General features: G+C 34.3%; 3 protein-coding genes across 4 annotated transcripts; all 3 read left to right on the top strand.

Moving 5' to 3' along the window:
• On the top strand, window positions 1–11,284 carry LOC116129531 (serine/threonine-protein kinase tricorner-like). The gene is made up of 14 exons (XM_031415259.1): window positions 1–117; window positions 224–273; window positions 6,120–6,318; window positions 7,157–7,240; window positions 7,325–7,566; window positions 7,658–7,877; window positions 8,212–8,291; window positions 8,382–8,466; window positions 8,871–9,002; window positions 9,098–9,211; window positions 9,297–9,344; window positions 9,963–10,047; window positions 10,656–10,712; window positions 10,927–11,284. Exons 1-14 carry the CDS (start codon window positions 1–3, stop codon window positions 11,025–11,027), a joined length of 1,614 nt encoding a protein of 537 aa, XP_031271119.1. The 3' UTR covers window positions 11,028–11,284.
• Window positions 11,285–14,109: 2,825 nt separating this feature from the next.
• On the top strand, window positions 14,110–20,696 carry LOC116129619 (uncharacterized protein At4g14342). Of its 2 annotated transcripts, none has more exons than XM_031415343.1 (4): window positions 14,110–14,267; window positions 14,357–14,442; window positions 14,536–14,659; window positions 20,391–20,696. In XM_031415343.1, the coding sequence occupies exons 1-4, from the start codon at window positions 14,118–14,120 to the stop codon at window positions 20,436–20,438; spliced, it is 408 nt and encodes a 135-aa protein (XP_031271203.1). In that variant the 5' UTR covers window positions 14,110–14,117; the 3' UTR covers window positions 20,439–20,696. The 2 variants fall into 2 exon arrangements, with proteins under 2 accessions (XP_031271203.1, XP_031271204.1); XM_031415344.1 differs by lacking the exon at window positions 20,391–20,696 and adding an exon at window positions 18,036–18,062.
• Window positions 20,697–22,031: 1,335 nt separating this feature from the next.
• On the top strand, window positions 22,032–24,656 carry LOC116129606 (putative pentatricopeptide repeat-containing protein At3g23330). The gene is given in 1 exon segment (XM_031415329.1): window positions 22,032–24,656. A coding segment is annotated over 1 exon segment (2,328 nt). The 5' UTR covers window positions 22,032–22,082; the 3' UTR covers window positions 24,411–24,656.
• Window positions 24,657–25,226: the final 570 nt, after the last annotated feature.

The following is a 25,226-nucleotide window of genomic DNA, read 5'->3' as shown; positions in this document are numbered from 1 at the left end:
ATGGGCGGTGAATACCAGCGTGATAGCTATGCGTCTTATGTTGGGCATACCCCATTTGCTTACTTTGCCATTGCGGAGAATGAATCCATTGGAAGAGAACGCTACAACTTTATGCAGGTTTTATTTCTTTCTTAATTTATTCATTGATTCTTTGTTCTTTGTTGGGTTTTGTGAGAATTTATTTATGCATGGTTTAAATTTAGGTTTATGTTTGAACATGTAGTTTGAGACATTATATGGGTGTTGTGGTTGGACATCTTGTGCACAGTGCAGGTTACCTAGAACTCTCAAATGATTATCAAGGAGCAAAACTGTTCATCTGGTTATGTGAAGATAGATACATTTATGGGTGTTGTGGTTGCATGATTTTTTTCCCCTTCAAATATCCTTCTTCTCCGCATGATAGAGTCATCTCAAGCTTACTTCCCTTTTTTCAAATCGGAGAATATTATTCCGAGGTTCATGGAGGTGGTTGACATCTCTGCATGCTTATGAAGTCATGCTTTTTTATTGGTATTTAATGTATTGATGCCATTGACCATAGAAATGTGTTTTCTTTATACACTAACATGAAACCATCAACAAGAAAAATGAAACAAACGATGGGAAATGACCTAGATGTTTTGTTGGTGAGGACCAATTTGCATCATTAAGAAGAAGCTGCATGGTTCTGGTTATTTTATTGGAATTTATGTAGTTCAAGTTGAGGTGCTGTAAAAATAAAAGTAGAACCAAAGAGCAAAAGACTATTGAATATTAACAAATGTTGGGGTGAGGTATGAGTTGACAGCCTTCGCCTTCTATAAAGCACAGCGGTGGTTAAGATGAGTTGATTTAGTTGCAACATATGGCTAGAATATGAGTTTTTTGTTTGAATTAAGTCTCTTTAAATTGGCACTTATAAGTACACCATTTAGTTGCAACTCTTGGCTTAACTCAATTTAATAAATTCTTAATTCCAATTATTTGAGTTGGCTAATTGAATTTCTTTTCTTATTCCGTCATGTAAGGCCATATTCTGTTAAGGATAACAACTCATCATATTTTTATTGTCATTCCATACTTCTTGGAATGTCTTGTCTTCGACTTGCATTATGATTTTGTTGCTTATTGATTACTTTTGTGCTCATTGGCTGTAGTTACAATATGTTTTAACTTGTGTTAAAATTTTTTTACAACCTAATGGAGTTAATAATCTAAGTTCATTTACATTGATTAGGAAACTATCTTCTTGACATGTTAATTCGCTTCTTAGTTGATAGTTAGAGGCTATAGATTATTTCTTAGGGAGTGAGTGAGAGTTGAGTTTTGCTTTTGATTGGGAGGACAAACAATATAATTCCTGGAAGAAAGGCAACAATTTATGTTGCCATATCAGGTCTCCAACAATTGTTCATAATGTTCTGTGTCTAATTCAAGCTCAAGGTGGTAAGAAAATTTGCCAGGTTCATTACGCCCAAAGTGTCAAATACTTTCTCCTGCCTATTCTTAAAATTGACACCGTAAAGGTCTCAATTTTGGAAATTTCTCATTAAGGTTTGATGGTGTTCAATGCAACTTCCACTGTAGTTGAGGGCTCGGTCTTTAGAATGTTGTAAGTTAAAGACAATCAATAATTCTATCAATAATAAATTAAGCCAATGACAGAAATCAATCATGATTATCAATATCCCAAAAGATCAACTATGGATCATAGAATACTGAATTAAGAGTATAAAATCTAAGACAGACCGGACAAATACATAGTTCAATGAGATATTCTAATGGGCTTATGTGATTATTCCAGAATTTGTCCAATACACTTCATTTTGAATAAATTGGGTTGACGACTAGTGTGGCTTAGGCTATAATGAGTTTCAGGGTTTATTAGACCTTTAATGGGCAGGTCCAATAGGCTAATATATAAATTGGTTAAGTCCCATTTCCAACGCAATTTGAACAACTTAACCCATTTGTTAGTCGTCATTAAGCGTGCGTTATTGGAAAGGAAGACCTACACTTTTTGTGACATGAAAAACTGTCGTATCTCTATAAGGAATCCAAGAAATCAGAAACTATAATAAATCAGGTTTGTCTTAGCCTTATACTCTTAATTTAGTATTCTATAATTCATATGTTGATCTTTGGATATGTGGAATCATGATTAATTTCTATCATTGGTTTGATTTATTATTGATAGATTTTGTAAGTTAAAAACAATCAATATTCTATCAATATAAATCAAATCAAATGACAATCAATCATGATTACCAATATTGAAAAATCAACATATGGATTGTAGAATACTGAATTAAGAGTATAGAGGCTAAGTCAAACCTGATTTATTTATGGTTTCTAATTCTTGGATTCCTTATGGAAGATGCAGCAGTTTTCATATGTCAGAAAGTGTAGGTCTTCCTTTCTAATAATGCATGCTAATGACAACTAACAAATGGGTTAAATTGTTCAAATTGCGTTTGAAAAGGGGACCTAGCCAATTTATATATTAGTGTATTAGGCCGGCCTATTAGGCCTAATAAACTCTGAAACCCATTACAGTCTCAAGCCCACACTAGTCGTCAACCAGATTATTCAAAATGAAGTGTATTGGACAAATTCTGGAATAATCACATAAGCCCATTAGGATATCTCATTGAACACATAAAAATTGAGAGGGCTAAGCACATGATTAGTGAAGGAGGGGGGTATTTATAGCAATCACCCCTCTCCCTCATTTAAACTCCCCACCGTCTCAAATTTCAAGGCGGTGGATGTCCACTTTTTACAATGTTCGCTTTGGACATTCACTAAGGCCTTACTGACATCAACATTTCAAAAGTTAGTGTATGACAATGGCATGCTGTGGCTAATAAGTTACTAAATGATTTTACCATTATGAGAAGGTGCATCGATTAGGGGGAGTTTTTAGAAAGGTTTATTGTACTGGGCATATGTCACTGTACTCTTTTTCTTTGACCAGGTTTTGTCCTATGGGGAGAAGGTTTTTAATGAGGCAGTATGAAACACATTTGACTTCACTTTACAGTTTCATTATAGAGTTGTATTTTTTATTTAGGTTTTTGTCCCAGCGGTTTTTCTTAATAAGGTTAAGTACAATTATTTGTAAATAACAGATATCCAAGGGGAGTGTTGTAAAACAGTGGACATCTACCGCTTGAAATTTGAGGACCGTGGAAGGAGTGTAAATGGGGAGAGAGGTGATGGCCATAAATACCCCCTTCCTTTCACTCTATAACACACACAAAATTTGAGAGGTCTAAGCAATATCAATTGAGTATCATATATCTCAATTATCTCACTTCTGATTCTTGTTATTTACTTTGTTTACTTATCTTTTTCTTGAGTTAGTTATTAAATAGCACTACTAAAATTACAACAACTCTCAAGCACATGAGCCCTTACAACCTAAACCTAATTGCAGAAGTTGATCTGAAAACCATTTAACGGAGTGTGTGCATGCAATTACTCACGCGCAAGGGGTGCATATCCACTTATTGTACGTTGGGGCTTGGCCCTTGTTTGGCTCACTATCATTTTTTTTGGACCAAAAATTAAGTCATTGAATTTTTTTTAAAATTAAATTTCAAGACCAAGCGATAAATGTGCATGAGCGAGTTTGAGTTCAGATAACTTGTGATTAATTCACATATGGTTAAAATTCTGAATGTTGTTGAGCGAATTTTGTCGGAAGCAATTTTCCCATTGCCTATAAATTTAGTAGAGATGGGTGACAATTTTTTGTTGAGAAAAATGGAAAATGCACATATGCTCGAACCCTTTACCCTTTGTTGAATATTAATTAACTAGATTATGTAGAACTGCTCTAGTTTCCCTTCTTTGTTTATTTTCTTAAACCAGAGATAAAATTATATTACTTTGTTTGTTGTTCTTCATTCCGTTTGAGAGTGCACTCAACCAGAAAATATCGTTCAGCTAGAGGTCAAACTACCGTCAATATTGCACCAATGTCATTCCTATAGGGGCAGAATCAGTCTTAAGGCCAATGCGTCCCTATATGTCTTAGCATTTTTACATTTACTGTTCCTGTGCTTTCAATACCATTTTTTTTGTTTCTAATTCATTCTCTTCATTATACACAAAGCAAGGTTGGTTGGAGTCTTACAATTGCACAATGTTTCCACTTTTAACTAATTCGGTCTCTTGCAGAGTTTTAGTTTATTACTAATTTGTCTCTTTTATTTAGTTTCCTATTTTGGTTCAAAATTTATTGTAAAGGTTGGTTTGGCATCGATATTTTGGGCTTATTAATTAATCTTTCCTATTTTATTGGAGTAACTTCATCTATGGTGCCACTTATATTGTTTAGTTGATTGGAATTTGTATTTGTGATCCAAGGAATTTTGGGAAAGTTAAGCTTCAATGTCTCAAATCAGCTAGAACGAAACTAGGACTAATTCTGCGATGTCTATAGGGCGCGTCTTTTGATTTGGCATGTCCTTGTGTGAAATTTTTGGTGGAAATTTAAATTTGGAACCTGAATTATGGACTTTTACTATTTCAATTGTATCCACGAGGGACTTAAGACATAAATCTGCTAAGTTTATGCTGTGGAGACAAGGTATGCGCAACTAACAATGTCTGTCATTCTTTTATGCATTCTGTTTTTGCTCTTCAAGTGGTTGCTTGGAGAGTGAGAAATTGGCATCTGAGTTCTTTGGTTGACTATGATCTTTGTAGGTGAAAAGTTAGATTTAGCCATATGTATATTTAAAATATTTGGCATATATATGGAATCACCTTAATTGAAAAGTAGTATTATTTGAACACAAGTTATAATGATCTTAATTATTGTTTCCTAGCAGAGGAAAAAATAGCTTTAATAACGAGAAACCAAAAAACAAGCAAGATATTAAATTCTCCTGAAAGGATGAACAAATATTAAAAACATAAGGGAGAAAGACGTCTGAGGTTCTAACTCTGTATGCCCTTTGTTTCATTATTTTCTTTTTGTACATTATTTTCAAAAGAAAATTCAAACATGTATGTTATACAAACTTAAATTGGTATGGACAGTTCCTAATTCAACTAGATAATTAAGCTAGTGAAAAATTCTACTTAGCTAAATCTCTTATGTACCATTTGTAAAATAGCAATTTCTCTTCGTAATCATTTTTTTTTTCCCAATAGGACTTGATGACATAATCTTCTACATGTTTAGAGATTCCTTTACTTGATTTCCTTATAGAAAACTTTGAAAGGTTATTACCAAATTTTGAGTCCCATACTTTTCTCTCTAAGCAACATCTGTTATGAAGTTTGAGGTTGTTAAAATGTTATAACAGAAGATTCTGAGAAGGCAGACTTCTCCCAGTCAAAGTTTATGGGTTACTGGTGTCTGCTGTGCTACATACACACGATTTAAAATATTATAGAATATCATTTGAGCCAAAGAATTTAGGTTAGAAGACAGTTCTATTGTTCATTTAGATAGTAATTTTTTTTTTTGGTGAAAAAAAAGCAGGTTAGTGTGTGATTAGTTAAAGTGGTTGTGGAAGTGATTGATTCAGTTCATTGAGTATTCAGTAGTTTGCAGGTAAATATACACTCGGTTGTTGAGCAAAGATCATGAAAGTTTTCTCAAAAGTCATAATACTTGAATAGAACACTTATGCAATCATGCATGTGTGCATGTTTACTTCAAAGTTACATAAATATAGATTTATTAAAATCTTAATCTATTTGACTTTTGTTATTCTTCTAGACCTCCCTTCGGACCTGCACGTTATGGTGTTAGACTAGTTGAATATATGACCAGGATAGTGGCTGTTGCACAAGATTGATTATATAATTTTATTTTTCGCATGTGCTCACTTAATGTCTATTAGATGTTACGTTTTAGTGGTCAATGTTTTTGGCAATAAGTTAGTGCTCTTTTGTCGGTATATTAATTTTTGCCGACACGACTAATACTTTGCGTTGAATTTATCTTTCCCCAAAACCATAATAGGAAAAGCATAAGTTAACTTCTCACAAAAACTTCTGTAACATGAAAAGTTGCACAAATATTTTTCTTATTTAGTAATTTGGAAATGAAATACTGAAATTTCCTTTGGAGGTTGTATCAGCAATTTGATTCTTGAATTATATTAAACTTCAAGTGTCTTATATATAACTTACTGCAGACGTGATATACTGGAAAAGAAGTTGGCCGATGCCGAAGTCTCTGAGGAAGAACAGAACAACTTATTGAAGTATTTGGAGAAGAAGGAAACAGAATACATGCGCCTTCAGAGGCATAAGATGGGTGCTGATGATTTTGAGCCGTTGACAATGATCGGGAAAGGTGCATTTGGAGAGGTAGTATCTCTTTTGTTTCAAATTATATGACATAAGTGATAGTTGTGTGTATATATTGTGTAATTTGCTTGGTCAAATGTGTCCACTGGGCTGTTCCTTTGCTAATGAAGTTTCAGCTAGTCAAATTTGAAGTTACCGATAAAAATTCTTTTTCTATAACTTTTATAACATCTTGTCATACATCTCTCTTTCGCCCTACGTCTCTCAAGGGGATGGGAAAAGGGTGGCTGCTCAGAAAGCTAACAAGTCTCTGGATGTATTGGAATTCTTTGAATTGCTTTATAGTCTGCTTCAGTTTATTTTGTGTGTACATATATTAGGAGACATTCTGGAACTAAGCTTTGATTCATATTTTTTCTTTTTGAGTTGCATGGTGTCACAAACACAAATGCTTCTCTATGTGCATGCCTGCTTGTTTTTGAATTCAGGACACATTCCTAATTAACTGATTGATGCTCTATGGTTTTACCTTTTTAACGATAATCATATATCTAATTATATAAACTGCATCTGCTGCATCATTTGCTGAACTTGCAGTAATGTACTTATTGATAACAGGCAAAGAATAATTTATGGAACTGCTTTTTAATTTTTTTTTTTTTTTTGCTGAAGACAATTCAATTAAGCATTTATCAGGAAGATGGGGCTATGGATGAATAGAGTGTGCGTTGCATGGGCTTTCTAGTTAGTGATGCATTTGAACATATTTTTCCATATAAACAACCTTGTTTCTGTTTGTTTGGTTTCAAATTTTGCACTGCTGATTTCTGGTGATGCCTTTACAAACAAGTTAATGGAGTTTTTATTTTTTAAATCACTTATTGTTTTGTGATTACAGGTTAGAGTCTGCAGGGAGAAGGCAACTGGTCATGTCTACGCTATGAAGAAACTTAAGAAATCAGAAATGCTTCGTAGAGGACAGGTCTGTATTCTATTAAGCATGTCAAATAATCTTTTTAGAATCCGTTTTTATTAACATCTGCTACTTTGCATTTGCATTGTTCAGGTTGAACATGTGAAAGCTGAAAGGAATCTACTTGCAGAAGTTGATAGCAATTGCATTGTCAAACTATATTGTTCATTTCAAGATGATGAGTACTTGTATCTAATCATGGAATATCTGCCTGGAGGAGATATGATGACTTTATTAATGCGCAAAGATACACTAACAGAAGATGAGGCTAGGTTTTATGTGGGGGAAACTGTCCTTGCTATAGAGTCTATCCATAAACATAGCTACATTCATAGGTGACTTTATGTTTTTGACTCATTAATATGCTTCATGGTCCTCTTATATTATTCTATACTGACTAACCGTTCTGGCATTTATATGTTACAGAGATATCAAGCCTGATAACTTGCTGCTTGATAGAAATGGTCACATGAAACTATCAGATTTTGGACTATGTAAACCATTAGACTGCAGTAATCTTCAGGAAAAGGACTTTTCTGTGGGAAACAACCTCAGCGGAGCTCTTCAGAGTGATGGACGTCCAGTGGCTCCAAGACGAACACAACAAGAACAACTGCAGCATTGGCAGAGGAACAGGAGGATGCTTGTAAGTTACCTACACTAATGTGCTTGATATGGTTCATATATTACAGTAATGTCCCTAATCACCTAGCCAGAACAGTCTTTTTTTTTTTTTTTTTCTATTTTCAGTCTCTCGGGGTTTGTGATTTCATTGTAGTTGTCACTGAGATACTGTCAGAGCCATTTGTTTTGAAATTTACATTTTGAAGGCTTTTGATGCTCTGGGATTTGATTTTAGAGAGGACCCAAAGTTTCGTTCTGCTCTCTTTGTAGTTTTGTTATAGGTAGCTTTTCTGAAGGGTTTTGCAGGGTCTGCACAGCTATTAATGTTTGGAAATTTGAATATTGTGAAACTGCAGGCTTATTCTACTGTTGGAACGCCAGACTATATTGCGCCTGAGGTTTTATTGAAGAAAGGATATGGAATGGAATGTGACTGGTAGGTATATCTAAAATGGGTTTTCTTATAATTAATGATTTTATTTCTTTTAAGAAATGCATTATGTTTTTCTGTTAATATCTTCTGTAGGTGGTCTCTTGGTGCCATCATGTATGAAATGCTTGTGGGATATCCACCCTTTTATTCTGATGAGCCAATGTCAACTTGTAGGAAGGTAACTTAGGATACTAGTTACCATGTTTTTGCATTTTGAGTATTTAATATAAAGCGTACCTTTAGGGAAATGGTTAAAAGTTTCTATACTGTCTCAGACCAATGATTTGTGAAAAAATGTAGCAAAGCATGCATTGCCATTGGCCTCAATGTGATTTTCAAAAGTTGCATTCAAGCTAAATCTGTTTGCTTATCAATATTTGATTTAGTTTTCTTCTGAACTTAAATTGGAATTTGTAATATTGATGATTTCAGACTCTGATATCTTGTCAAATTAGCATTTTTATGGTTCCATTAATGTCCTTATATTCTCTTTGTTTAGCTTGTATCTCTGTAGTATTCATTCCAGTGTCATCTTCATTATGATTAATAATCTAACATTGTCCTCACTTTTCCATCACACAGATAGTAAATTGGAGAACTCATTTAAAATTTCCAGAAGAGGCAAAACTATCTCCCGAAGCAAAAGATCTTATTAGTAAACTCTTGTGTAATGTTGACCAGAGGCTTGGTACAAAAGGCGCAGAAGAAATTAAGGTGTTGTGTGGTGTGTTCTGTTCTAAATTCTTTTAACAGCTCTTATAATAGAATTGCAGTTTGGCGAATTAACTGGCTTGCTTTATTATTTTCAGGCTCACCCATGGTTTAAAGGTATAGAGTGGGACAAATTATACCAAATGAAAGCTGCATTTATTCCCGAAGTCAATGATGAGCTGGATACTCAAAACTTTGAGAAGTTTGAAGAGGTAGCTGAAATTTCTATGTGAATGTATGTGTTGAGTAATTGTATAGATTGCTAATCTTTAAAAGTTTTTTCTCAAAATTGTCTAGGCTGACAACCAAATTCAATCTTCAACAAGATCAGGTCCATGGAGAAAGGTCAGTGCAGGATTTTTTTTATTTGTACGTCAAAAAGACTTGAGATTCACTAATCCTGGCCCTAGTCTCTTCCCAAATTTGCAAGAAAGATTCCTATCCTGATTATTGATTAGAAACAACAGAACTTGTGTAAATCACTGTCTGTTATTTTATTGCATCTATAGTAATGGTTTATCGGCAGAATTTTGGAAGAATTAGCATCTTCATTCTGCTTTGTCAGCATTAGTTCTTCAGAATTCAGAACTGAATTTCTATCATGTTCATTTTTCATTTACCTTTTTATTTGTATGTACAATATAACTTATGTATATATTGTCTATAGTGTCCAAGATGAATTTCCTACATAGAAATTCAGGGAGGTGGAGGAAGTTATCAGTCTCCCTTCATTTGTAATTGTTCTGGTCTTAACTTTTTTGAGTCTTATTATTTTTGTTTAAAGGAAAGTTAACTTCCTTGCATCTCAGTGTTCATATTTTCACTCTCTTGCAAATATGGTTGTTGGAAAAATAGAATCTCATATGTCAGCATTAATGTAGAAGTTATGTACATCTACATTTATTGCTGATGTAGTGTATTTTGAGGTCCATATGTTGATTGATGTTCTGTCCTTTGCTGCAGATGCTCTCATCCAAGGATATAAATTTTGTGGGCTACACATATAAGAACTTTGAAATTGTAAATGATCATCAATTACCTGGAATTGGTATGTTGATTCTTCTATTTTATATGTACAATGTATTAACTATTCTTAATGTTCTTATTTTTAACTTGTATTGTTTCTCCAAATACTTAATGCTGTTGTTTGTTCCCATTTTGTGCATAGCTCTTGTAATCAGGGTGGGGAAAGGGATAGCTACTGATTAAGTTCTGTCATTGTATTGTCCTGTCACTTTTACATAAAAGTTCTACCCTACAATTGCCATAGCTCTCATTTTCTTACTGTCCTCATTCAATTTTATTTAAAACCATAACTCTAGAGGGAGGTTGAGGGCAATAATTTGTCTTGGCCAAAACTGGGAATATTTGTATGGATTTTGAAATATGTAATATGTTGTTCCTTAATAGGGAATCTGAAATCTGATACATGTAATATCGTAAATAAATGTTGAAAATTTTCTTGAGTCATTTAATGGTCTAGTCTGCTAGATTGGTTATCTTATTAATTTGGATGATTAAAATTATGTTTTATATATCTTTTTATTCTAACATCTTGTATTTTTAAAGAATGCAATTTAGAGGTTTATCTTCTGTCCAATGTCTCATCTTGGTTATGATCTTTATATATAACCATTTTTCGTGTTCTCTGCACAGCTGAATTGAAGAAGAAGAACAATAAACCTAAGAGGCCCTCCATCAAGTCCCTTTTTGGTGAGGGCTACCTCTTTATTTCCTTTTGAACTACTAGTTTCATATTTTTAGTTGTAAATACTTGTTGAGTTTATGTTAAAATTTTAATATGTTGATGTCTTGGGATTGTGCGACTTGCAGAAAGGAAATGGGATAAAACTGAGAATGATATCATGATATAGACTTATCTGGGTGTATTCCCTCTTCATTTATCAATTTGATTTATATTTTACAGAAGATGAGTCGGCTACAGTAAATCAGCCTGTTCATGGGAGCTTTTTAAACCTTTTGCCTACACAAATAGAAGCTCCAGAGAAGGAGGGTAAATCTCACTGAGCTTCAGTGTCATGTTCCTCACATAAGATGGCTGTAAAAGCCCAAGAAAAGAGAGGATTTATGTTCTATGGTGAATAGCTTTTGTTTCGCCGCTCCCTGCATTTCATGTTTTTAAGAGTGGAAGTTTCCAGGGGCAAAGGCCCCAAAAACGAGTGGGTTTGAGGTACTAATTGGCTTTTGGGTAAGAAAGATGGAATTGTGATCTTTGTAAAATAGTAAATATTCTTTGATATTTGTTATGTATTTTTTCATTATTCTGTCAAGCTGCATGAAATTTGTGTACCATCTGCTGTATAGGTGTACAATTTCATTCATGTATTAAAAAATGAAAAAGAAGAGTTAAATCTCTTCCCACTCTTTTTTATTTAACTTCAAGGGCTAGATTTTGTTGGAATTTTTTGTTAGTTTTTGTCAACCTACAAGTCTATAACAATTATTATTTTTATTTTTTTCCAGTATATAGTTGAGAAATGATTTTTTTTTTTTCAGTCTTAATTCCGTAAGACTTTCAACAGTCACAAACTATACTTACAATTAATATCGAAGCTCAGTTCCAAAATTGCCAAAGTTGTCGAAATTACCTGCTTAAGCTAACACAAAAATCACTGTATTAAAAGCCGAACCGGATTGGCCGGTCCAGTTGGACCGTGAATCGGTTATATGTCTAGTTCGAGTCAATATAAAAATTGGTATTGCACAATAACCTGTTTTAACCCGTCAATGGACCGTGTGAACAGTGTTGGACCGCAAGAAAAACCGGCCCAACACTGAAAAGGGAAAAAAAGTCCCTAATTTCTCACTTTCTCCCATTGCGCAGTTTCTTCTTCCTCAGTTCCTCTACGCACAAAATACTTTGAAAAAATTTGAATGAAATCGTGAAAATCTGAAATCCCACACAAATCAAAACTCAATCTTGCTGAAATCGCAACCATTCGTTGTTGAAATCGATCGTAACTCCAGTCTTTGAAATCGTGAAGACGTGTTCCTCCCTCGCCAGAAATCGACGCATGAAGGCTGATTGGCATGCATGTCTTGACAATCCAATTTGATTCAAGGTGAGTTGCAAACAATAAATTTAGTGGACTCGAGAGGACTCGTATCAATACAACATGCTTCGTGGTGTCGATTTTGATGGACTCTTTGCTAGAATCAGTTAAAGCCGCATACGCGTCCTTCCGAGGTTCAATGGATGCTTCAAGCAGACCCTACGGAGAAATGGATTCTCCCAATAGAAATTACAGAGGTGCACAACCAACAGGATCCCCTAGTTTTTCATGGCAAAGGCGCAGATAAAATTTAGTGTGTAAATTGTAAACCAACAATTTTTGTCAACATGATTTTCCCAATCCCGTGTGTATCCTGAAGTGTTGTATTTTAATTGTTCATACATTTTATTGAATGAAATCATTATTCTTTCTATTGTAAATCCCACCTTACGTGTATATTTGATTTGGAATGTTGTGCCTGCCATATTTTGGTTATATTCACTGACATTGATTCAGAAATTTCATCATCAAATTATAATTTGATTACCTTTATGTTCAGTGGCTTCTGGTCTGGGAGTTATATTATTACTTATTATGTATTTTGTCATTTAATATGTAAATACAACATCATGTTTGGATTTAGATTTTGGATTGTTGTTAAACACTTAAATTATGTTGGGATTGTTGTTTAGTTTGAACTTTGAATCATGTTGGATAGTAATTAAGTTGTTATTGTCTTAGTAAAAAATAGAAATCTAAAAAAAAAAAAAAAAGGTTTTTTTAAAAATGTGTTGACGTCATCATGATGTGTGATGACATCACCGGTCCAACCGGTTGGATCGGTTGAACCGTGACCCGGGCAGCAAAGCGGGTTGCCCTCCGGTCTGACTTTTAAAACAATGACAAAAATTTGAACTTTCAGACCAGAGCCATCAAGTGTCTACATTCTTTGCATATTCAACCATCACGGCTTTGGAGATTTGAGCAAAAAATTATCTTGTAGTTGAGATCAATGGTTTAATAACCAACCTGGGGTGAAACCCGGCAAAGTTATCAGGTCCTGGGTTGACATGTTTAACCGGTTTGACCAACGAGTTGGTCAAATTGGGTGACAAAAATTTTAAAATTCAGCAAATACATTCCTAAAAATTATAGTTAAATATCTAGAGGTTTGAAATTTAGCACACACTCCAAATACAAATTGGTGGTTGACTGGTTGGTGGCGACGACACTTTAAATGCAATCTCAATCATCCATTGGTTCGATTACAATCAAATCTCACATACGTCAGTGTCGACAACTCTCCCCATCATCTCGAAAATGCTTTCCTCTACCTCTCGACCAAAACCCACCTCACCCTACCCTCGTTAGCCTTGCCAATTGCTAGCAAAAGTCGGCTGTTGCCGTCGCTTTTTTTCGATTTTCGGTCGATTTACTCATTAGAAATCAACTTCGTCGCCATTATTGCACTCACTGACACTTTCTTTTCAAAAGCCCCAACATCTCGGCCTTCAATTGTTCGAGTCTATGTTGAATCAACTGGGTCGGGTCGGGTTTTAAATCAGTGGTTGAGATAACATGATCTTAAGAGCTCGCTAAGATTTGTAATTTCCTACAAATTAATATAATGCTGATGATGCATCTCACGAAAATTGAAGGCTTGTTGCTTATAATTATGCTTCATTTGTCCTTAAAGTAGTACCACTGGATATATTCAAGGATATAGGCAGTCATTAAACTGGCATCATCGGATAAATCATTCATAGATTTATTTTACTAGTATCATCGATAAATCATCTATTTGGTGATGTAGACAGTATTATTGATGTTGCTAAAGACATGATTATTTTGACTAGTTATTTAATTTTTATTTTAAAAAGTTATTATTAATATGTTTTAAAAAATTAAGAAAAAATTATTAATTATTTAATCATTTTATACGAAGTTTATTCTTCTAAAGTGAAAGTAATTTTTAAAATTTAATTAATTCAGAAACTTGACTCATAATTATTAATTATTAATATGCTGAATTTAGCTCGAGAATTTCCCTGTGCCTTTTTTATTGGCGAGGTCGGTCACTCGGGTAATTCGTGACATGAGTCACATGCTAAAACGAGTTGGACTCCTATCTATCTCCGTTACCAAACATCATCTAATTGGAATTTTTATCATTTATTTGACATCAAATCTACCTTGGCCACCGATTAAACCCTCTTTCTTCTCCTCGTTATTTTCCGATACAACAAAGATGCAGGTAATCTTCCATTTACGAATCTGTTGTTTCAAAGTTTCTTTTCAAAAAACACTGAACATTGAGAAGCTTTCTTGTTTATAATTGTGCAGGCCAGTGATAGGTTTAACATAAACTCCCAGCTCGAGCATCTGCAGGCCAAATACGTTGGCACTGGCCACGCTGATTTGAACAGATTGTGAGCTTCTTTCCATTCTTTCTAACATCTATGTGTATTATTTTAGGGCTTTTTTTTTTTTTTTGGTGATCGGTTTTGTTTTGAATTGTGTAGTGAATGGGCGGTGAATATCCAGCGTGATAGCTATGCGTCTTATGTTGGGCATTACCCCATTTTGGCTTACTTTGCCATTGCGGAGAATGAATCCATTGGAAGAGAACGCTACAACTTTATGCAGGTTTTATTTCTTTTCTTAATTTATTCATTGATTTCTTTGTTCTTTGTTGGGTTTTGTGAGAATTTATTTATGCATGGTTTAAATTTAGGTTTATGTTTGAACATGTAGTTTGTGTTACATTATATGGGTGTTGTGGTTGGACATTCTTGTGCACAGTGCAGGTTACCTAGAACTCTCAAATGATTATCAAGGAGCAAAACTGTTCATCTGGTTATGTGAAGATAGATACATTATATGGGTGTTGTGGTTGCATGATTTTTTTCCCCTTCAAATATCCTTTCTTCTCCGCATGGATAGAGTCATCTCAAGCTTACTTCCCTTTTTTTTCAAATCGGAGAATATTATTCCGAGGTTCATGGAGGTGGTTGACATCTCTGCATGCTTATGAAGTCATGCTTTTTTATTGGTATTTAATGCTATTGATGCCATTGACCATAGAAATGGTGTTTTCTTTATACACTAACATGAAACCATCAACAAGAAATAATTGAAAACAAACGATGGGAAATGACCTAGATTGTTTTGTTGGTGAGGACCAATTTGCATCATTAAGAAGAAGCTGCATGGCTCTGGTTATTTTATTGGAATTTATGTAGTTCAAGTTGAGGTGCTGTAAAAATAAAAGTAGAACCAAAGAGCAAAAGACTATTGAATATTAACAAATGTTGGGTGAGGTATGAGTTGACAGCCTTGGCCTTCTATAAAGCACAGCGGTGGTTAAGAGTGAGTTGATTTAGTTGCAACATATGGCTAGAATATGAGTTTTTTTGTTTGAATTAAGTCTCTTTAAATTGGCACTTATAAGTACACCATTTAGTTGCAACTCTTGGCTTAACTCAATTTAATAAATTCTTAATTCCAATTATTTGAGTTGGCTAATTGAATTTCTTTTCTTATTCCGTCATGTAAGGCCATATTCTGTTAAAGGATAACAACTCATCATATTTTTTATTGTCATTCCATACTTCTTGGGAATTGTCTTGTCTTCGACTTGCATTATGATTTTGTTGCTTATTGATTACTTTTGTGCTCATTGGCTGTAGTTACAATATGTTTTAACTTGTGTTAAAAATTTTTTTACAACCTAATGGAGTTAATAATCTAAGTTCATTTACATTGATTGCGGGAACTATCTTCTTGACATGTTAATTCGCTTCTTAGTTGATAGTTAGAGGCTATAGATTATTTCTTAGGGAGTGAGTGAGAGTTGAGTTTTGCTTTTGATTGGGAGGACAAACAATATAATTCCTGGAAGAAAGGCAACAATTTATGTTGCCATATCAGGTCTCCAACAATTGTTCATAATGTTCTGTGTCTAATTCAAGCTCAAGTCGGGTAAGAAAATTTGCCAGGTTCATTACGCCCAAAGTGTCAAATACTTTCTCCTGCCATTTCTTAAAATTGACACCGTTAAAGGTCTCAATTTTTGGAAATTTCTCATTAAGGTTTGATGGTGTTCAATGCAACTTCCACTGTAGTTGAGGGCTCGGTCTTTAGAATGTTGTGTAAGTTAAAGACAATCAATAATTCTATCAATAATAAATTAAGCCTAATGACAGAAATCAATCATGATTATCAATATCCCAAAAGATCAACATATGGATCATAGAATACTGAATTAAGAGTATAAAATCTAAGACAGACCGGACAAATACATAGTTCAATGAGATATTCTAATGGGCTTATGTGATTATTCCAGAATTTGTCCAATACACTTCATTTTGAATAAATTGGGTTTGACGACTAGTGTGGGCTTGAGGCTATAATGAGTTTCAGGGTTTATTAGACCTTTAATGGGCAGGTCCAATAGGCTAATATATAAATTGGTTAAGTCCCATTTCCCAACGCAATTTGAACAACTTAACCCATTTGTTAGTCGTCATTAAGCGTGCGTTATTGGAAAGGAAGACCTACACTTTTTGTGACATGAAAAACTGTCGTATCTTCTATAAGGAATCCAAGAATCAGAAACTATAAATAAATCAGGTTTGTCTTAGACTCTATACTCTTAATTTAGTATTCTATAATTCATATGTTGATCTTTTGGGATATTGGAAATCATGATTAATTTCTATCATTTGGTTTGATTTATTATTGATAGCATTTTATGTAAGTTAAAAACAATCAATAATTCTATCAATAATAAATCAAATCAAATGACAATCAATCATGATTACCAATATTTGAAAAGATCAACATATGGATTGTAGAATACTGAATTAAGAGTATAGAGGCTAAGTCAAACCTGATTTATTTATGGTTTCTAATTCTTGGATTCCTTATGGAAGATGCAGCAGTTTTTCATATGTTACAGAAAGTGTAGGTCTTCCTTTCTAATAATGCATGCTTAATGACAACTAACAAATGGGTTAAATTGTTCAAATTGCGTTTGAAAAGGGGGACCTAGCCAATTTATATATTAGTGTATTAGGCCGGCCTATTAAAGGCCTAATAAACTCTGAAACCCATTACAGTCTCAAGCCCACACTAGTCGTCAAACCCAGATTATTCAAAATGAAGTGTATTGGACAAATTCTGGAATAATCACATAAGCCCATTAGGATATCTCATTGAACACATAAAAATTTGAGAGGGCTAAGCACATGATTAGTGAAGGAGGGGGGTATTTATAGCAATCACCCCCTCTCCCTCATTTAAACTCCCCCACCGTCTCAAATTTCAAGGCGGTGGATGTCCACTTTTTTACAATGTTCGCTCTTGGACATTCACTAAGGCCTTACTGACATCAACATTTCAAAAGTTAGTGTATGACAATGGCATGCTGTGGCTTAATAAGTTACTAAATTGATTTTACCATTATGAGAAGGTGCATCGATTAGGGGGAGTTTTTAGAAAGGTTTATTGTACTGGGCATATGTGCACTGTACTCTTTTTTCTTTGACCAGGTTTTGTCCTATTGGGGAGAAGGTTTTTAATGAGGCAGTATGAAACACATTTGACTTCACTTTACAGTTTCATTATAGAGTTGTATTTTTTTATTTAGGTTTTTGTCCCAGCGGGTTTTTCTTGAATAAGGTTAAGTACAATTATTTGTAAATAACAGATATCCAAGGGGAAGTGTTGTAAAACAGTGGACATCTACCGCTTTGAAATTTGAGACCGTGGAAGGAGTGTAAATGGGGGAGAGAGGTGATGGCCATAAATACCCCCCTTCCTTTCACTCTATAACACACAAAAATTTGAGAGGTCTAAGCAATATCAATTGAGTATCATATATCTCAATTATCTCACTCTGATTCTTGTTATTTTACTTTGTTTACTTTATCTTTTTCTTGAGTTAGTTATTAAATAGCACTACTAAAATTACAACAAACTCTCAAGCACATGAGCCCTTACAACCTAAACCTAATTGCAGAAGTTGATCTGAAAACCATTTAACGGAGTGTGTGCATGCAATTACTCACGCGCAAGGGGTGCATATCCACTTGATTGTACGTTGGGGCTTGGCCCTTGTTTGGCTCACTATCATTTTATTTTTTGGACCAAAAAATTAAGTCATTGAATTAAATTTTTAAAATTAAATTTCAAGACCAAGCGATAAATGTGCATGAGCGAGTTTTGAGTTCAGATAACTTGGTGATTAATTCAACATATGGTTAAAATTCTGAATGTTGTTGATCGAATTTTGTCAGAAGCAATTTTTCCCATTGCCTATAAATTTAGTAGAGATGGGTGACAATTTTTTGTTGAGAAAATATGGAAAATGCACATATGCTCGAACCCTTTACCCTTTGTTGAATATTAATTAACTAGATTATGTAGAACTGCTCTAGTTTCCCTTCTTTGTTTATTTTCTTAAGCCAGAGATAAAATTATATTACTTTGTTTGTTGTTCTTCATTCCGTTTGAGAGTGCACTCAACCAGAAAATATCGTTCAAGCCTAGAGGTCAAACTACCGTCAATATTTGCACCAATGTCATTCCTACAGGGGCAGAATCAGTCTTAAGGACAATGCATCCTCTATATGTCTTAGCATTTTTACATTTACTGTTCCTGTGCTTTTAATACCATTTTTTTGTTTTCTAATTCATTCTCTTCATTATACACAAAGCTAAGGGTTGGTTGGAGTCTTACAATTGCACAATGTTTCCACTTTTTAACTAATTCGGTCTCTTGCAGAGTTTTAGTTTATTACTAATTTGTCTCTTTTATTTAGTTTCCTATTTTGGTTCTAAAATTTATTTGTAAAGGGTTGGGTGTAATAATCGGGTTTAAGGGTTTTTCTGCTTCATTTTCCTTTCATTCAACAAAAGGCTTAATATGACAAATGATATCCCCAACTTATCATTCCTTCATAGTCGCCAATGTTTGATGAATTTGATAGTTGGCTTTGCATGATCTGCAAGTTAGCAAAATCTGATTCAATATAATTGGTGGGTTATTGTTGGATGCATATTTATGGGGCAAGATCAATGGTATCACATTTTTTTGACCATTTGATTAATTCACTTTCAGTAGATTAGATCATGTCTAACATGCATAGTTAGTTTATCTTAGAATGACACGTCAGATTTAGTGGCAACTCAAAATGTTCTGCTGTAATGGTTTCTCAATATAATTTTTATGTAAAAATTGAAGGTCATTGATTTATCCCATGTATAAAAATCTGTGATGGGTGGACACCTGTTACTCGTCTTATGATACAAACATTTTCACATGACACAGTCATATACTACTTCTAGCAAAGCTTGTTAGCAATTATAGTGCAAAATTATGTGGTAGCATAGCTCCCTATAAGACGAGCCAATTTCACCTTATATATGTGTGAGTATAAGCATGATGTTTATAATTCTTCTGTATTTAACTACAATTTTTTCTGAGTGTCCAAGTATGCACTATTAGGTAGATGAAATCGTCCACCATATGAAATTTTAATTCTCTTTTTTGCTTGCAAAGCAGCTCTTGTCTGTGAGTGAAAAGGACTTTTCTTTTCAAAAGGGTAATGAATAGTTTAAAGAATTAGAGAGAAGAGAAATGAAAGTTTATCGTTGGTGTGAGTAAATAAAGAGAGAGTTTAATGGAGAAAGGAAAGAGAATACAAGAGAATGTTAAATACTTACTAATTACTTGCATGATGCCATCTGAGGTATGTTAATATATTTAGAAAACAAAATGTCCACATCAGCAAAATGTTTGACCATTGAATGGGGTTTCATAAATGACATTCAATCAGAATCCTATATTTGTGAAGAATGAAAAATAAATGGTTAACTTTTAAAACAACTAAAGCAAAAAGGTAGCTTGATTTGTTGGATGGCATAGTTGTGATTTTGTCAATAGATGATAAGTTCTTGAAATTACGTCCCATGCTTGCAGGCCACGTCGACATTCGTATGTAACATGCATTGTGCTCTTGTCCACTGAAGACTTTTTCTGAGTTCTTATTTAGATGCTAATATGTAATTAAAAGGATAAAAGTGTGTTTTTATTTTGAAGAGAGTCAACGAGGTAGCAACTCTGTTAATATGTTGTATTGATGACTCTCATTAGCACTCCTCTTAATCCAAAGATGCAGAATGTTGGTGAGTAGCAACATTTTGATTTTAGTGACTGGATTAAATAGAATGAATGGATAGAAATTTTTTTGAACTTTTCAAGCTTTTAAGTTCACAAGCCTTCATGTATGTAGCTATTTTTCATTTCATTTCCTGGATATAAATCTTATCTTATTGATGTAAATCACTCATTCATCGTGATCTTTATGTGCAGAAAATGCTGCTGCCTTGCGGTCTGCCCCCTGAAAGAGAAGATGATTGAAACATGCTTTTAAGAAGGTTTTGGGTTTATGTGTAGGGCTCCCAGTTGTAATATCTCTATGTATGTTGGGGTTCTTGTGACAATGAAGAACACTTGTTGGTGAAGCAACTGCTGAGTCTTGGAATTGTATTACTTATATGTAGTTTATTCGTATATTTTTGATGTTCTACTTCTACATTTTCTTTTACGTCCTGAACTTGATGTTTTTCACTTCAGTTGAGTATGGTCTAATATATTACTTTCTCTCTCTGTGTATTTATAATTTTTGATCTAGTTGCATAACAGGGATGTAAAACTCATGGTCATAACGAGGCTATGGCTTTGACATGTGATCAACGTTTTAATAACCAACTTGGGGTGAAACCTTGCGAAGTTGTCAAGTCTTGGGTTGATCGGTTGGTCAAACCGGGTGTCAAAAATTTTAAAATTTAACAAATACACCCTTAAAAATTATAATTAAGTCCTTATAGTTATAGGTTTGAAATTTAGCAAATATATCTCAAATACAAATTACAAATCGATTTTCATTGGTTGATGGTGATGACTTACTAAATGCAATTCCAATCATTCATTGAGCTCATTTCTCATAAAATATATCCAAGATTTGACTGATTTGGCTAGATCTTATTGACGCAGATGTCGACATTTCATGTCAGATTTCACCACTATTGGTACTCACCGACACTTTCCCTTGAAAAGCTCCAACATCTCGATCTTTAATTGTTCATAGATCATTATTTTATTTTTTAGGATTTTCGGTGAATAGAAAATGGGTAACTCGACCTGGTGAAAGCCTCAGGTCTCAGTTCAACTGACAGGGTTGAATTTAAAACACCGCATGTGATAATCAGGGTGTGGTTCAACATTGAGTTTTGATGTGTCAATCTAAGTCATTTATTAATATATGGATTTAAAAATTTTCAAAATTATAAATCTCAATATAAAACTTTTTGTTTCTTTAATCGTTACAGAAATTGTTGATATAGGAACTATTTATTATTAATATAATTAAATTCAGTTTATCAAAGTCTATTCATAATCATATCCTCGTATTAACATAGTTCTATACGACCCATCAACCCGTTTTACCATCCCTAAGTTCGATTTTTAGCATTTTTCAGACTTAAATTTTGAGCGGAGATGTGAATTATCCGGTTCAGACCCGGGCAACCTGAAACTAGGTGAAACTTAAAACACAGACCGGACTGTATATTTTTTCAGAGTGCGGGAAAATGGTTTCCTCTCTGGTTTTCAGTTGATAGTGCAATGAATCTGACTTCGGTTGTTCAGGGTTTTATTTCAGCGGAAAATGTTATTCTTTTCAAGTAGTTATTTTTAATGAATGGATGGAATTCATATTGGAGCTTGCGTCATAATGTATGTCCTTAATAAAAGTTTTCTTTCTGCTCTGCTTTTTTTGTTTGCACAACTTTGAATTCTTAATTCAAGTTTTCGTTTACCTTCTTTTAATGTATTCAATTATCTGTTATGATATAAACAAAGTTTTAAGTATAATTTGTTTTGCCTATCTTTATTTGTTTTCCTTTTTCTTTTTTCAGGAGAATGATATCTGGTTTTGATTACAGCACCAAAACGTGATGGCCATGACCAATCATCAAAACCTGATTGCTGATTCTGCAACAAATGACACCCACGAAAATCCTCATAAACCTCCTCAATAACCCTACCAGAATAACATCCAAATCCCAGGCCAAACAACTCCATGCCCAAATCTTCAAAACCATAGACCCCAACTCTCCCTCTCACGTCTCCAAACTTCTCTCTATCTATACCAACCTTAACCTCTTACATGGCTCTCTTGATCTCTTTAACACTCTCCATTCACCACCCCCACCACTTGCCTGGAAATCTATCATTAGATGCTACACTGATAATGGCCTTTTTGTTCGGTCCTTGCTATATTTTGTTAAAATGATGGACTCTGGCGTGTACCCAGATCATAATGTGTTCCCCTCTGTGTTAAAGTCATGCACTTTATTGGTGGACTTTAGGTTTGGTGAATCTGTCCACGCCTGCATTATTAGGCTTGGTGTAGATATTGATTTGTACACTAATAATGCTCTCATGAATATGTACGCAAAATTTCAAAGTTTGGGTTTAGGAGTCAGTAGCGGAGGCAAATTTTACGAGCATAAAGTGCTTGATAAAATGCCTCAACGAAATGGGAATCGTGAATTAAGTCGTGGTTTAGTTAGCTGTACTGAGTTTAACTATAGGACTGTGGATTTGAGGCACAAATTTGAGAAACAGGTTGTGGATATTGGTCCCAATGTTAGTTTAGATGGAATAGGTGATGACTTATCTTCTAATTATGGAAGTGGGCAAGTTGATGATCACTCTTGTGGAAGAATGTATAATGGAATAAAGCCTTTGCAAATGGATAGCGTGAGGAAGGTATTTGAAACAATGCCAATCAGGGATCTTGTTTCATGGAATACAATGATTGTGGGACTTGCTCGAAATGGGTTATATGAAGAATCTTTGAAGATGGTTAGGGAAATGGGGAATTCTAACTTAAAGCCTGATTCATTCACTTTGTCGAGTGTCCTTCCAGTATTTGCAGAGTATGTTGACGTTGTTAAGGGAAAGGAGATTCATGGTTATTCTATTAGGCATGGATTAGATATGGATGTGTACATTGGAAGTAGCTTGATTGACATGTATGCAAAGTGTACACGAGTGTAGGATTCACGTCGAGTATTTTATCTCTTACCTCAGAGAGATGGGATTTCATGGAACTCAATTATCGCAGGATGTGTGCAGAATGGTTTTTTTGATGAAGGAATCAAACTCTTTCGACAGATGTTAATGGCTAAAATAAAACCAAAGCATATTTCCTTTTCTAGTATCATTCCAGCTTGTGCCCATTTGACAACACTTCATTTGGGGAAGCAACTCCATGGATACATAATGAGGAATGGATTTGATGATAATGTGTTTATAGCCAGCTCACTTGTGGATATGTATGCCAAATGTGGGAATATTAGTTTAGCAAGATTTATATTTGATAGAATGGAGCTCCATGACATGGTATCATGGACATCCATTATAATGGGATATGCTTTGCATGGGCATGCCCATGATGCCATTTCCTTGTTTGGACAGATGGAAAAGGAGGGAGTGAAGCCAAACTCTGTGGCATTTGTGGCTGTATTAACCGCTTGTAGTCATGCTGGTTTAATAGACACAGCTTGGAGTTATTTCAACATTATGACCCAGAATTATGGTATTGCTCCAGATTTGGAACACTATGCTGCAATGGCAGATCTTCTTGGTCGTGCAGGCAAGTTGGAAGAAGCATATGAATTCATATCTAGCATGCGTGTAGGACCTACTGGGAGTGTTTGGTCAACGTTATTGTCTGCTTGTAGAGTCCACAAGAATGTTGAGTTAGCTGAGAAGATTGCTAATAAAATATTTATGATTGATCCCAACAACATGGGAGCTTATGTTCTCTTGGCAAACATCTATTCTGCTGCTCAAAGATATAAAAGTGCAGCTAGGATGAGAATCTCTATAAGAAAAAAGGGCATGAAAAAGACGCCAGCTTGCAGCTGGATTGAAGTAAAAAACAAGGTACATGCTTTTGCCGCAGGCGATGAATCCCATCCATTGTATGACAAAATAAATGAGACTCTTAAAGATCTTTTGGACCGGATGGAACGAGAAGGGTATGTTCCTGACACCAAAGAGGTGCTTCATGATGTTGAAGAGGAGCAAAAGAAATACTTGCTATCTTATCATAGTGAGAGACTTGCCATAGCTTTTGGCATCATTAGCACTCCTGCTGGGACAACGATTCGAGTAATAAAGAACCTTCGAGTCTGTGGGGACTGCCACACTGCAACAAAGTTCATATCAAAGATTGTTCAAAGAGAGATAATTGTGAGGGACAATAACAGATTTCATCATTTTAAAGATGGGAAGTGTTCATGTGGAGATTACTGGTAACAGGTCAAATCCAGATTTTATTATTCTTAATAGTTCTTTTGCTATAATCTATACATCAATCTGTTCTGAGCATCCTATTTTAGAGAAGGTTTCAGTGACAACACATTCAAAGAATTTCTAGTTGAACTCTCGGTAAGGAAACTGCAAATGGAGATTATCTATATCCACAACTGTATATATTTTTCAAGGGCATTTATTAATGTTAAACTAACACATTGGAGGGAAACAACAAAAAAATTGCATTATGTATCATGATGTTTAGATCATATATTTATAACATTTTTTGTTGGGGATAATATTTATAGTTTATATGAATTCTCTAAGCATCTGGATAAATACTAGTTTCGTGTTATTGATAAAGTAAGCATTGGTGATGGTCCATGTAAGACCTTCCCCAAGCCCACTGAAGCTTTGCCTTGAACAAAATAAAGGATATAAGAGTTGGCTATCGTATAGGAGTAAGGAGTTGATATTAAAGACCTTAACTGTATGTGCACAAAGCACTAAAATTGAAGTTTATATTAATATGTGATTATTATTGACTCAAATAATACAGTGAATTATTGAATTAACTAGTTGCTTCTCTCTCTCTCTCTATATATATATATTACTTGAATAATGGATCATATTGTAGAATGATATTTTCGTTACATATAAGATAATTTTCATAATATTATTTCACATCAACGTCAAATATTATATTGCAATAACTTCATGGAGACAAGTACTGTAGCAACTTCCTTGCATAATATAAAATTTTAGTTGTTAATACAAGATATCATATTTGTTTTTATTAAGATTAAAAATGGACTGCAT

The sequence above is a fragment of the Pistacia vera genome, unplaced genomic scaffold (assembly GCF_008641045.1).
Source record: "Pistacia vera cultivar Batoury unplaced genomic scaffold, PisVer_v2 Contig212, whole genome shotgun sequence".
Taxonomy (NCBI): Eukaryota; Viridiplantae; Streptophyta; class Magnoliopsida; order Sapindales; family Anacardiaceae; genus Pistacia; species Pistacia vera.
Note: the sequence above shows the minus strand (reverse complement) of the source record. Positions and strands in the feature narration are given on the sequence as shown.

Excerpts from the sequence above, each read along its gene's own strand:
- LOC116129531 (XM_031415259.1), top strand. The coding sequence starts at position 1 with ATGGGCGGTGAATACCAGCGTGATAGCTATGCGTCTTATGTTGGGCAT. Across the intron at positions 6,319-7,156 it reads GGAAAGGTGCATTTGGAGAG|GTTAGAGTCTGCAGGGAGAA; the intron begins GTAGTATCTCTT and ends TTGTGATTACAG. Across the intron at positions 9,345-9,962 it reads GATCAGGTCCATGGAGAAAG|ATGCTCTCATCCAAGGATAT; the intron begins GTCAGTGCAGGA and ends CCTTTGCTGCAG.
- LOC116129619 (XM_031415343.1), top strand. The coding sequence starts at position 14,118 with ATGCTAAAACGAGTTGGACTCCTATCTATCTCCGTTACCAAACATCAT. Across the intron at positions 14,443-14,535 it reads CACGCTGATTTGAACAGATT|TGAATGGGCGGTGAATATCC; the intron begins GTGAGCTTCTTT and ends TGAATTGTGTAG. Across the intron at positions 14,660-20,390 it reads AACGCTACAACTTTATGCAG|AAAATGCTGCTGCCTTGCGG; the intron begins GTTTTATTTCTT and ends CTTTATGTGCAG.